The sequence below is a fragment of the Megalobrama amblycephala genome, linkage group LG21 (genome assembly GCF_018812025.1).
Source record: "Megalobrama amblycephala isolate DHTTF-2021 linkage group LG21, ASM1881202v1, whole genome shotgun sequence".
Lineage (NCBI taxonomy): Eukaryota > Metazoa > Chordata > Actinopteri > Cypriniformes > Xenocyprididae > Megalobrama > Megalobrama amblycephala.
The window spans coordinates 31,601,713-31,615,454 of NC_063064.1; the positions used below are offsets into that span (position 1 = coordinate 31,601,713).

Here is a 13,742-nt window from a genome sequence, read left to right on the forward strand (position 1 = left end):
TCATAAAATAGACCTGAAATAATGTTAAGAATATTATAAGTGTACAATGAGTAAAAAGTGAGTTTGCCTTTAAATAGTGTCGCTCCTCCAAAACAGAGACTGTGTTGTTTTTATGGACAATATGTCCATTATCTGCTGGACCGGCCTGTGACATGAACAAACACAATAATCACAACAACTGTGTTCATATCAGCATTTTATTGAACTGAAAATGCCTCAAATTACACACACTAACAAATTCACATAGAGTTATCTTGATAAAAATGTGGAGTAAGACAATTGATTAGTAGCTAAAATCCCATTGAAACTTCAAACCAGACCGGTTTGACCAGGACTAGACTGGTTTAAACTTGTTTTTCCTGCCAATTCAATTAAAACTTGAAACAAAACACTTTTGTACAACCTTTAATACCAAATAAACATTCATTTGTGACTTTATATGATCAACTGATCCATCTCATTTGCATGTCACTTGAAATCATCACATGGTAAAACATTTAAATAACATTATAAAGACAGTCAAGTGACCGCAGCAGAAAACGTTACACAGTTCTGAATGTACCGACATACACAAACAGATGATGATAAACATTTAATACTAGTGTCTGATTGGACCAAGAGTCAGGTCGCTCTGAGGTCAACTCACAGGTCTGTTCAGGAGCAGTGCATTCTGGGTAATCGTCAACTTTTCCCCATCATCTTGAGCAGGAGCTTCAGAAGATAAGAAGAAATTATGATCAGTAATAAATATAAACTAGGTTAAAAACACATCAAATGACCTTTGGCTGAACAATTAACTGAATTAAAACTGAAATCGCGATACGGATTAGTGCGATTATTGAAAATTAAGAAATTAAGAGTATTAGTATTGTAATTTTACAGTTATGTTGTTTTAATATTTTTTTTTTTTTTTTTTAAGTCAATGGTTTTATTTTAACTGAAATATTTCAACTGCAATATTTATTGTTTAATGTTTTTATTTATGAATAAAAAAATATATCAGATCTCTCACAGAATTAATCAAATCAGACCAGCGGTTCAACTATAAAACTCTAGTAATAACATTGTAGTTCATTCGGATAACACTTTATTATGTTCTATTACATATACTATACTAAACTATAATATATAAGACCATAAAATCATGATTTCATTCAAAATGTGGAGAAAGTAATATTTTACTTGCATGCACGTTACTTGTAATGCGTTACCTTACTCGTTACATCGAAAAATAATCTGATTACTAATGCACGTTACTTGTAATGCGTTACTTTACACGTTACATCGAAAAAGTAATCTGATTACTAATGCACGTTACTTGCAATGCATTACTTTACACGTTACATCGAAAAAGTAATCTGATTACTAATGCACGTTATTTGTAATGCGTTACTTTACTCGTTACATCGAAAAAGTTACTAATGCACGTTACTTGCAATGCGTTACTTTACTCGTTACATCGAAAAATAATCTGATTACTAATGCATGTTACTTGTAATGCGTTACTTTACTCGTTACATCGAAAAAGTAATCTGATTACTAATGCACGTTACTTGTAATGCGTTACTTTACTCGTTACATCGAAAAAGTTACTAATGCACGTTACTTGCAATGCGTTACTTTACTCGTTACATCGAAAAATAATCTGATTACTAATGCATGTTACTTGTAATGCGTTACTTTACTCGTTACATCGAAAAAGTAATCTGATTACTAATGCACGTTACTTGTAATGCGTTACTTTACTCGTTACATCGAAAAAGTTACTAATGCACGTTACTTGCAATGCGTTACTTTACTCGTTACATCGAAAAATAATCTGATTACTAATGCACGTTACTTGTAATGCGTTACTTTACTCGTTACATCGAAAAAGTTACTAATGCACGTTACTTGCAATGCGTTACTTTACTCGTTACATCGAAAAATAATCTGATTACTAATGCATGTTACTTGTAATGCGTTACTTTACTCGTTACATCGAAAAAGTAATCTGATTACTAATGCACGTTACTTGCAATGCGTTACTTTACTCGTTACATCGAAAAAGTTACTAATGCACGTTACTTGCAATGCGTTACTTTACTCGTTACATCGAAAAATAATCTGATTACTAATGCATGTTACTTGTAATGCGTTACTTTACTCGTTACATCGAAAAAGTTACTAATGCACGTTACTTGCGATGCGTTACTTTACACGTTACATCGAAAAAGTAATCTGATTACTAATGCACTTTTTTTTTTTCTTATTCAGAAGATAAGAAGAAATTATGATCAGTAATAAATATAAACTAGTTTAAAAACACATAAAATGACCTTGGGCTGAACAATTAACCGAATTAAAACTGAAATCGCGCTATACAGATTAGAATGATTATTGAAAATTAAGAAATTAAGAAAGTCAATTGTTTTATTTTAACTGAAATATTTCATTTGCAATATTTATTGTTTAATGTTTAGATTGTTTATATGTTTATATATATTATATATATATAATTTTTATCAGGCAAAAAAAAAAAAAAAAAAAATCAAGACATTTTAATATTTTATTTATTAATAAAAAAATAAAAAATTATTAATTAAATATATATAGATATAAAAAATTAGGGGAAAAAAAGAAAGAATCGCAATTAACCTTTGTGAGGTGGTAATTCTCATCGACGAGTTGCTCTATGATGCTGAAATGATCAGTGTTGGGAACATCTTCAAAAGAGACTTTAAGACCGGCGGATTCCAAAGCCTAAAGATCAAAAACACTTCATCTTCTGCAACTTTAATAATAATAATGTGGGGAAGTAAATGTCGTTTCATCTTCACACTTACTTTGAAGTATTCCTCCGACTGCTTTCGGAACTCGGGCGAGTCGTTCTGCGCCACTGCGACGATGATGTCACAGGAAGAAGACGAGACTTTGAGCTGCGACAGGAAGTGACTTGGGCTGTTCCTTAACGCCACTTCCCTGAAACACAATCATTACACAAACAACTCGCATCACATTCATGCAGGTTACATAACCCGCTCTGACAGGTCGGTTAGGGAACGGTTTCTGATCTTTAAAAATAGCAGCAGCTCATGTGTGTTCAAAGACTGCGCATAAACCAGAGACACTTACTCGTTCATCTTCAGCGGCTCGTTCACGTATGTGGACAGGATGGGCTGCAGGTCATAAATGCCGCTGACGAGAAAAGCACCTGAGAGCAAATGACAAGAAATGCCTCCAAAAATCACTGAAATGACTAAATCAAGAGTGGAAAGAAAGATGCACACTTTACAACTTTGAACCCTTAAAGCTACTGTATCATATTTGAGATTTTGATGAACTTTAATGACTAATTAAGTGCATTTAAACACAATTAGTGCCAAAACACAGTGATTCATCACGTGATTTCAGCACGCGATCCGAATCATGATTCGACACAAAAGATTCATAACGCTCCGAAGCTTCCTGAAGCAGTGTTTTGAAATCGGCCATCACTATATAAGTCGTTATTTTGTTTTTTTGGCGCACCAAAAATATAATATTTATAATATTAATATTGAACCACTGTACTCACATGAACTGATTTAAATGTGTTTTTAGTACATTAATGGATCTTGAGAGAGGAAATGTCATTGCTGGCTATGCAGGCCTCACTGAGCCATCGGATTTCATCAAAAATATCTTAATTTGTGTTCTGAAGATGAATGAAGGTCTTACGGGTGTGAAACGACATGAGCGTGAGTAATTAATGACATTATTTTCATTTTTGGGTGAACTAACACTTTAATATCCATCTACACACCTTTGATTTGCGGTGATATGTCGTACTGGGACCAATCGGTGGACAGAACCATAGCGGCCAGGTGCGCTCCGGCAGAATGACCACACAGGTAAAGCCCACTGCAGAAGGACAGAGAAACACCATGAAGGACAGACGTCCCATCAGCCACCTCTCTACATTACACATGAACGGACCTGATGTGCGAGTACTGCTGGATCACTGACACCACGCTCCTGCGCACCTGTGACACCATCAGATCCATGTTCCCTACAGACACACACAAACAAGAGATCCGTTTCCCACGATTCTCTTCAGCTCGGATCAGCACGTGTCAGCCGTACCTTTAGGAGCGATACTGTAACCCACGGCGACCACCACCACGCCCTTCTGGACCAGCGGGACGGCCAGGAACCCGGACTCGTCCTTACTGTGAGCCGGAACAGACCAGTCTAGTTTTAGTGTCACTGATATAGAAAGTTTGTTCAATATTTAAAAATGATCATTAACGATAATACAGACACTTTCTTCATGCCGATTATTATATTACACAACAATAATCTGCGAGTGTCAGCGAGACGAGGACATGCTCTGACTCTCAATGCAAATGTGATGTTTGGTTTGAAAATCACATGAAAATGTCTCTGGAGAAAGCGAAGGACAGACCTGAGAAACTGCCAGTAACCTCCATGAAAGTAAATCACCAGCGGCAGATCTGAAACACATTCAACACAGAATCTGTAATAACTGATAATAACCTGCTAATGAAAGAAAAACACATGCAGAGATTTATATTCAACAGCAGAAGGAACTTTATGTGCTTTAGAAGATATAAATTAAATGATTTACAGTGTGAAACTCACTACAAAAACATATATATATATATATATATATATATATATATATATATATATATATATATATATATATATATAAATAAATAATAATAATAATAATAATAATAATAATAATAATATATATATATATATATATATATATATATATATATATATATATAAAAATAATAATATATATTTTATTAAATTTATAAATTTATTATTATTATTATTAATATATATATATATATATATATATATATATATATATATATATATATATATATATATATATATATATATATATATATATATACACACACACACAGTCAAACCAAAATTTAAACATTTCATTCATTAATTCAGTTTATTCACTATAGTTTAAAAAAAAAGGTAAAAAAAAAATATGGCAAGATCTCAGAGTTAAACTGTGTCAGAAAAAATTAATCTTAATTATGTCAGATAACACTTAAGAAAACATGGTCAGGTCAAAGTGTCTGAATAATTTTTGGTTCCAAATTTGTATCAATTTTACAGTATGAAGTATTTTTGGGTATAATTTTTGCTATCCTCACTACATAAATGAACTATAGTGCACACACTAGTAAAAATATAATTAAAAATATCAAAAATGTCTGAATAATTTTTGATTTGACAGTATAATTAATATATATATATATATATATATATATATATATATATATATATATATATATATATATATATATATATATATATATATAAACTCTAATGTACATTGTTGAGTATTTTCAGTACTAAAATACTATTTTATTACATATTTTACAGTAACAGTACTTTAGTTTAAATGCAGTTAATTGTCATTAAAATATTACTAAAAATAGGCTTAATTTTCGTTTTTACTATGCCAATTTCCAACTATAACATTTGTTTCTGAAAGTAAACATGAGATTCACTCATTGACGTGTGATTTATCCCTTAACACATATTTGAAATTAATATATAATACAGTTCTCATTATTAATACTTTAGAAAAACTAACTAAAAATGTGTTTACCATTTTCTATAAACAAAACAAACTACTGATTATTATTATTAGGGTTATTATCAATAAATAAAAAAATAAAACATTTCTGAAAAACAAAGCTTAATATTATTTAAAAAAATTAAACCAAATAAAAAATTAGAAATGTTGACTTTACAATAAACTGAAATAAGTTTAAGTTGAAGAACTAAAATTATTAAAATTAGCTAAAACTGAAATAAAAAATAAATTAAACCTAATTAGCAATATTTAATTAAAACTAATAAAATGACTAACAAAATTACTAAAATTGAATCTAAAAATAACATGAAAATTAAAAATATAAACGGCAATTAAAAATATCAATAAAATAACACTGGTGTGACTGTTACGTAATTATAGCCTCATTATAATAAATGTAACACCTGGACTAGAGCTGCTGGGAATGTAAACGTCCAGTTTCTCTCCGTCACCTTCACCGTACGGCACGTCAATCAGAGTGTGAGTGACAGCTCGAGCTTTCTCTGTGCCTGCAGACACACACACACACCTCTAAATTCAGTATTACTGTACAGAAGCATGTAAACACAGTCAACAGTGTCCAGCTCCTCGTGCACAGCTCAAGTCAAAGATGTAGGTCACGTGCTCGAGGCTCATTTATGCGCTGCTTTCCGCTTGATGAGCATCTATGATGGTGTATTAGATGAAGATGAGGTATTTCACTGTGTTTCATGAATGAAATGAAGTCCAGTCTTCATCTTTCTCCCAGCACACACACACACTGATCATAGTAAACACACACACACACACACTCACCTGATTTTAAAGCTGCCACATGGGCTCTGATCACGTCACCTGCGGACATCCTGTGTGACCAGCGACTCGGTGAGTACTGAAGCTCCAGCTCCTGTCGAAAACACAGAGAGAGTGAGTGAGTGAGTGAGTGAGTGAGTCAGCTGGACACACATTCACCCGCAGATAAACACACACAGCAGCCCCTGCTGGCAGGACACTGGAATTACAGTATGCATACTAGCAATCCTGCAGCATGTAACATGCACACAGTGCACAATATGTGAATTTACTGTATGTATGTAATATCAGGATGATCGATTTTATATTTGACAGAATTTGTGCAGTATAAAACAGCGTAGAATACTGCAACTCATAAGTTACGGTTGTTATAGAATTAAAAATGCAAAATAATCATAGATTTCAACTTGTGAAAATTACATTGTCGTTTTTAAAAATATATTTTTATTTTTTATTTTTTTATTTTTTTTAAAGTAAAGTGAAAAAAAATTTTTTTATTTTTTAAATCATGAAACTTTATGTTACGCGCATTTTCGTGTCACTACCGAAACAGGCTGAGACTGATTTTAACACACTTCTACATTTCTGATCAGGAAATATTCCTCTCACAGCCTCTCTTTCACAGCAGATAGATCATCATTCTGAGTTAAATGTGTTCAAAAGTCTGAAAATCTGTGTGCAACTTTAAGGAACGTCACTAACAAACACCTTTTTCTGCAATTAAGCAAACTATTTTGGGTGTTATTTCATAAAATTTAGTGTTTATATGTGTACAACTGTTCAGAACTGTGTTAGATAACCATGTGCTGATTATCATCTTTGAGCGGCTCAAAAGTATCGAAAATTGTCACTACCGAAAGAGTCATGACCGAAACATGTCATCATTGTTTCGGTAGTGACAAAAGGGAACACATAATCATTTATTTGGGGGAAATAAACACAATTTTAGTACAGTTATGCAAATCATTAGTGTTTTAGTATGTGAGTTAAATTGTGTCATGTGATGTGGTCACTACCAACACATTACTGTCACTACCGGAACATGGTGAAGTTTCGGTTGTGACATCGTTTTTGGGGGTTATTCAATAAAATTTAGTGTTTATGTGTGTACAGCTGTTCAGAGCTGTGTTAGATAACCATGTGCTGATTATCATCTTTGAGCGGCTCAAAACAGTACCTAAAATTGTCACTACCGAAACTTCACCATGTTTCAGTTGTGACTGTTTCGGTAGTGACATCATTGTTTCGGTAGTGACAAAAGGGAACATATAATCATGTATTTGGGGGAAATAAACAATTTTAGTACAGTTATGCAAATTATTAGTGTTTTAGTATGCGAGTTAAATTGTGTCATGTGATGTGGTCACTACCAACACATTACTGTCACTACCGGAAATGTGCATCACGACTGAAACGAGATGATTTGTCAAAAATGATCCACTGAGATGTTATTATAGTGTTTGATTCAATGTTTATTCAAACTAATGAATCCTTCACTTTGAAATCAGTTTGATAAACTTTATGACTTTTACAAAGAAAGATTTAAAATACAACAAATCTCATAAATTACACTTGAAATATTGTTAAAATTGTAATTGTTATTGATTTACCTGTGAAAACTGTTTTTTAAAAATTGCAAAAAAATATATTTACGAGGAAGATGTAAAGAAAATCTTAATAGGTCAATGTGACACTTCTTATTAAATTATTTATTATTGTGTTTCGGTAGTGACAAATTTGGGGAAACAAAATATATTTCAAAACTTTCTGAAAATACAATATGAGAATTATACAATTTGGATATTATACAATTTGCATACATACAAAACTCTGACTTAGAACCAATTCTGTAGAATTGTCCATTTACATGAGTGTATAAAATTATATATTTACAAACTTTTATGTTCGATGCAATTAATCGATTTGACAGCACTAATAATAATTAATAAACAAAACACTAAAATGAAAATATTAAAATTGGCACTTGAAACATTTCTCTTATAAATGGCAGAATGAATTTTTAGTAGTTTATGGACACATTTCACAATCAACCATCCCTGTTTGTTACTGTATTGTTGTGTATTTGATAAATAATATTTGATTTGACATGAAAACACTCACATCTTTGCTCATTTTCTTCCAGTCGGTCATGATGATCTTCTGCTGGACTGAGACCTTTGAATCTCATGTTTGTTTACACACAGTCAATTATTAAGTGTTTTAAAACACGTCACGTGTGGAAGTCATGTGATTCTTCATTCTATTAACCGTCTATTTGATTAATTAGGCACAGAATTGTACCAAATTGATGGGTATTAAAAGTAAACAGAGTTTAGACAACAAAAAAAAAACATTTTGTTTCCCGCCTGAACACTTCCTCATGATGAGCTTCCTCCGCCGTGACGTCAGATTCAGTTATAAACACCCTGGATCGACGGACATTTTGTTTTGTAGATCTGTGCTGCGCGCCCTTTATCCTGATTGGTCGAGAAGAGCGTGACGTTACAGCTACTACAAAAGGACAAAGTGGCGATGGCGGGATGTTCAAATCCTGCTGTAAGTCGTGCTGTACGCTGAGATAGTCATAAAAAACAAGAAATAAAAGACATGGATTGTTTAAATGTAGCCAAGATTTTACCTAATTCCCCACGGAAGACCAGAGGACAGATCCAGGTGACTGTTTAACTCCAATTTAATGTCATTTGATTCATTCGAGTCAGTGAAGATTTACCGGACAATTATTATATTTAAATATATATTTAATGTGTGACTCTTCGTTTGGACGTGATGTTTTTAGGTTTTCTTGTGAATTTGAAGCTGTTGTAAATGTAAATATTAATGACATCATCACCTCTTTGTCATCTCCTCAGGTTATTTTCGGACCGATGTTCTCAGGGAAAAGGTAAGAATTAATAAATCATCGGTACATTCATGTTATGTTATGAAATATGAAGGTAAAACTAAAAAAAAAACGATGTTTTGGTTCAGTGGATGGCGCCAAAATGCTCTGCAGGTTACAATGTAACAAAGCCAGCAGGATTCTAGCGCGAAAAATATTCATTGACCCTCATGTCGTCAAAGACTCCCAGTGCTGTTTATATAATAGTTTTCTAAATTTAGCTGTTCCTTTTGTTTATAATAAAAACACGTCATTGGTATTAGGAAAGTGACATTGTTTTGGGTCAATTGTTGAAAAATGCAGTAAAACACTCAAAATAAACAAAAATGTAAAGCACTCCTAATATAAGAGACTCTAAACAGCACTAATGACACATTTTTCTGATGCATATTAAGTTTGAGATTTCTTATAATCAGGGAATCTCCTGGTGTTGTGTTAAGGGTGCAATATGTAAGATTTCTGCAGTAAAATATCCAAAAGCCACTAGGCCAGTGTTATATATTTTGTTCACTTGAGTACTTACAATATCCCAAATGTTTGCAACTATTTGTAAATCGTGAGAAAACTGCAATTTTAACCAAGGCTGCGGGACGTGTGAGGAGTCGCCTGTCAACAGCGTCAGTTTCTGGTTTATTTTTGTAGAAACCATGAAAACACCAAAGGCGCTTTACATATGATTTGATATATTTATAGACAGAAAACTAATTATTGAAAACTAATAAATCACTCAACACGTTTCGTTTTATTTTTTTAAAGGATTAGTTCACTTTCAAATAAAACTTTCCTGATAATTTACTCACCTCCATGTCATCCAAGATGTTCAAAACCTTAATTTCTTTTCCACTGAAGAAAGACATGAACATCTTGGATGGCATGGGGGTGAGTAAAATATCAGGAAAATTTTATTTGAAAGTGGACTAATCCTTTAAATCTAATTTTCTTGATTTTTTTTTATTTTTATTTTATTTTTTTTGCAAGTACCATGCTTCAGAGAAAAAAGCTATTTTGTGAAGTAGCTAACATAGCATAATAATAATAATTTTTATTAACAGTAATACAGCATTTTATCCATCATACAATACGTTTTATGCATGCCATTTATCAACACAATCATCCAGCATTTAATATGATATTGTAAAATCGATCTATCTTACTGCAGTGTGTAACAGTGTCTCACAGCAGCCGCCGAGCGAACGCTCAGAGTAACGTTATAACATCATTTTCAACACTCTCAAATGTATCTAATATGATAAACAGAGCTGCGTTACCTCATACTCATGACCGGAAAAGCGGAAGCGGCGCCGGCGACTGTGTCATAATAAAAGTCCCGCTGCTCTGCTCGCTCCTGCTCTGCTTCATACTACAGTAACTTTAATGATCGCATCCATGAACATGATTTCTTCACGAGTCCAATCCCGATTCTTTTCCACCGGCTGTGAGGTGGAGACCACATGTCCCAAGATTCCGCGCTCAAACTTGGCGTCATCAAGCTACGCCTTTATTTTGATTAGGCCTCTAGCGGACAGAAATCTTACATACTGCACCTTTAATTGAAGTGTTAATGAGTTTGTGTGTGTGTCTCCAGCACTGAGCTGATGCGGCGTGTGCGGCGGTTCCAGGTGGCTCAGTATTCCTGCTTGGTCATTAAATATGCCAAAGACACTCGATATTCACAGACGGGAATGGCCACGCATGACATGTAAGGTATCTCTACGATAGTTGTATTGGTGTGTTAAAGTGTGGTTGTGTGAGGATCGCTGTGGTTTCTGCTGCAGGAGCACGATGGAGGCCGTTCCCGCCAACCGTCTGTGTGACGTGAAGTCTCTGGCCCTGCAGGCGTGTGTCGTCGGCATCGACGAGGGACAGTTTGTACGTCTCTGTTAAGATGCAGAAAGTCTATGTCAATCATTATTCTGTTTACTGAGATGCTCCTTGCTGTCTCAGTCTAATGTTATGGTTTGTAATGTATTTTATAATAATTCAGATCTTTGGGTTTTGCAGTTTCCGGACACAGTTGAGTTCTGTGAAGAAATGGCCAACATGGGAAAAACTGTCATAGTAGCAGCACTTGATGGAACCTTCCAGAGAAAGGTATAATTATGAGGGATCTGGGGGTGTGTGTGTGTGTGTGTATATATATATATATATATATATATATATATATATATATATATATATATATATATATATATATATATATATATATATATATATATATATATATATATATATATATATATATATATACACACACACATACATCTGTCTGTGTCTGTGTGTAATTTATATAGTAGTCAACATTTGAAGTGGATCAAAGTTCTTAGGACAGCTTTGATTAACTTTTTTTGATCCACTTCAAATGTTGACTGCTGTGTGTGTGTGTGTGTGTGTTTTTTTATTTTTTTTTATTTTTTTATATATATATATATATATATATATATATATATCTCACACATTATGTATGTTTTCTATATTATAAATATTTATAATTCATTTTACTATATATCTTATCTGTTTTTAATTAATATGTTATATTTATATTGTATCTTCTATATTATATATATTTATTTTATTTACTTTATGTATTTTTGTTTTTTATAGATTATATTTACAATATTATACATTTTATTTATTTTCTATACTATATAGTTTATTTTTCTATTTTTACTTACAATATTTTTGTTTTTTTAGTTATAAATTATATTTATAATAATAAATATATACGTTATTTTATTTGTTTATATATTTAATTTGTTATACTATAGATAATATACTATTTTTTACTATGCTGTATATTTTTGTTTTTAGTATAAATTATATAATATACATTTTATTTTATATGAGAGTTTATTTTACTATATATTGTTATTTTAATATAAAATATATTTAAAATATTTATTTTTATATTATGTATTTTATACTATATATTTAGTTTTAATATAAATTATATTTATTTAATATATGCTATGTTTTAAATATATGTGTGCATTTATTAAATATAAATTATATGAATAATATTTTGCATATTTTTTATTTAATTTATACATATTTTATCTTTTTTTTACTTTACTATATATTTAAATTATATTCATATTGTTTATTTTACCATTTACCATCTTATTTTTTTTTTAGTTTTTTTTATATAAATTTTATTTTCTTTACTATATATTTATATTTCTTTTATTTAATATAAATTTATTTTACATGTTTTATTTGTTTTATATATTTATTTAATTTTCTCATATTTTTTTACTGTGCTGTATATTTTTGAGTATTTTATTTTTTGTATAAATATTTTATATACATTCTATTTATTTTTATATTATATGTATATTTATTTTACTATATATTGTATGCATTTATTTAATATAAATTATATTTAAAATATTTAATATATACATATTTACTATATATTGTGTGTATTTTTGTATATCTATTTCTATTCTTGAGCAGTGTTGATGACCTTTGACCCTTGTCTCTCTGCAGCCCTTTGGTAACATCCTGAATCTGGTGCCTCTAGCGGAGAGCGTGGTCAAGCTGAATGCCGTCTGCATGCAGTGCTTCAAAGAAGCCGCTTATACCAAAAGACTGGGAGCTGAAAAAGAGGTGAGGACAGAAACGGCTGAACTGACATCTGGACAAACACACCGTCTGATTTGAGCGGGTCTGACACGTGTTCTACTCTCACAGCGGAAGCGGTCAGCGTCACATCCTCATCCTGTCAGAAGAACTGAAATCTCACAGCAACTTTTGTTTTTGTGTCTTTGTTTCACTTCCTCAGGTGGAGGTGATCGGCGGCGCTGATATGTATCACGCTGCGTGTCGGACGTGTTACGGCGGTCTTACGGAGTGTAAGGAGAACCGTGACCCGCTGAGAGAGGAGACGCCTCCACACGTAACGTCAGGAAAACCTCTGGATCAAAGTGTTCCACGCAAACTCTTTGGTTCCCTTCACCTCTGAGCACAACACGACTGTATAGATTTACCTCTCTATAGCGAGAGTTTAGCACTTAATTTGTTTATTTCTGTGTCTGATGTGCTGTTGACTTCCTGTAAATAACTTTAAAGTAGGTCCAGCAAAATAATGTTTGTATCTTCGGTTTGAAAATCAGTCCTTTCTACGTATTTTAATTTAAATGATTTTAAACTATTTAAATGTCTAACAAAACCAGCTGACATCCTGAAACACTGCCATGGAGTGATGCATTATGATTAAAATTTAGTTTTTCTGTATGTTGTTTTTCACATGAAACATTTTGTAGGATTTGCTACATGAAGTTAATTCAACAGATGCGTGCAAATAAAAATGACATTTCATAATCGGACTCATTTGTTTTAATTAAGAATACACACCAGTGTTTGTTTTTATGTGCAATTAAAAAAACACAAACTGGTTATTCAGAGAAAACCGTAACAGACCTGTAACCAAAA

At 32.1% G+C, this 13,742-nt stretch overlaps 2 protein-coding genes across 3 annotated transcripts; one reads left to right on the forward strand and one right to left on the reverse strand.

The window, feature by feature from the left end:
• Nucleotides 1-183: 183 nt before the first annotated feature.
• Nucleotides 184-8,836, reverse strand: afmid (arylformamidase). Of its 2 annotated transcripts, XM_048171808.1 has the most exons (11): nucleotides 8,534-8,833; nucleotides 6,416-6,506; nucleotides 6,025-6,129; nucleotides 4,427-4,475; nucleotides 4,105-4,190; nucleotides 3,958-4,030; nucleotides 3,785-3,882; nucleotides 3,115-3,193; nucleotides 2,826-2,961; nucleotides 2,638-2,742; nucleotides 184-711 (listed from the first exon to the last, which is right to left on the reverse strand). In XM_048171808.1, exons 1-11 carry the CDS (start codon nucleotides 8,561-8,563, stop codon nucleotides 682-684), a joined length of 882 nt encoding a protein of 293 aa, XP_048027765.1. In that variant the 5' UTR covers nucleotides 8,564-8,833; the 3' UTR covers nucleotides 184-681. The 2 variants fall into 2 exon arrangements, with proteins under 2 accessions (XP_048027765.1, XP_048027766.1); XM_048171809.1 differs by lacking the exon at nucleotides 6,025-6,129 and having other exon boundaries at nucleotides 8,534-8,836.
• A 74-nt stretch (nucleotides 8,837-8,910) lies between these two features.
• tk1 (thymidine kinase 1, soluble) lies at nucleotides 8,911-13,631 on the forward strand. The gene is made up of 7 exons (XM_048171810.1): nucleotides 8,911-9,085; nucleotides 9,283-9,314; nucleotides 10,897-11,010; nucleotides 11,087-11,180; nucleotides 11,313-11,402; nucleotides 12,798-12,917; nucleotides 13,093-13,631. Exons 1-7 carry the CDS (start codon nucleotides 9,020-9,022, stop codon nucleotides 13,270-13,272), a joined length of 696 nt encoding a protein of 231 aa, XP_048027767.1. The 5' UTR covers nucleotides 8,911-9,019; the 3' UTR covers nucleotides 13,273-13,631.
• The last annotated feature ends 111 nt before the right edge of the window (nucleotides 13,632-13,742 follow it).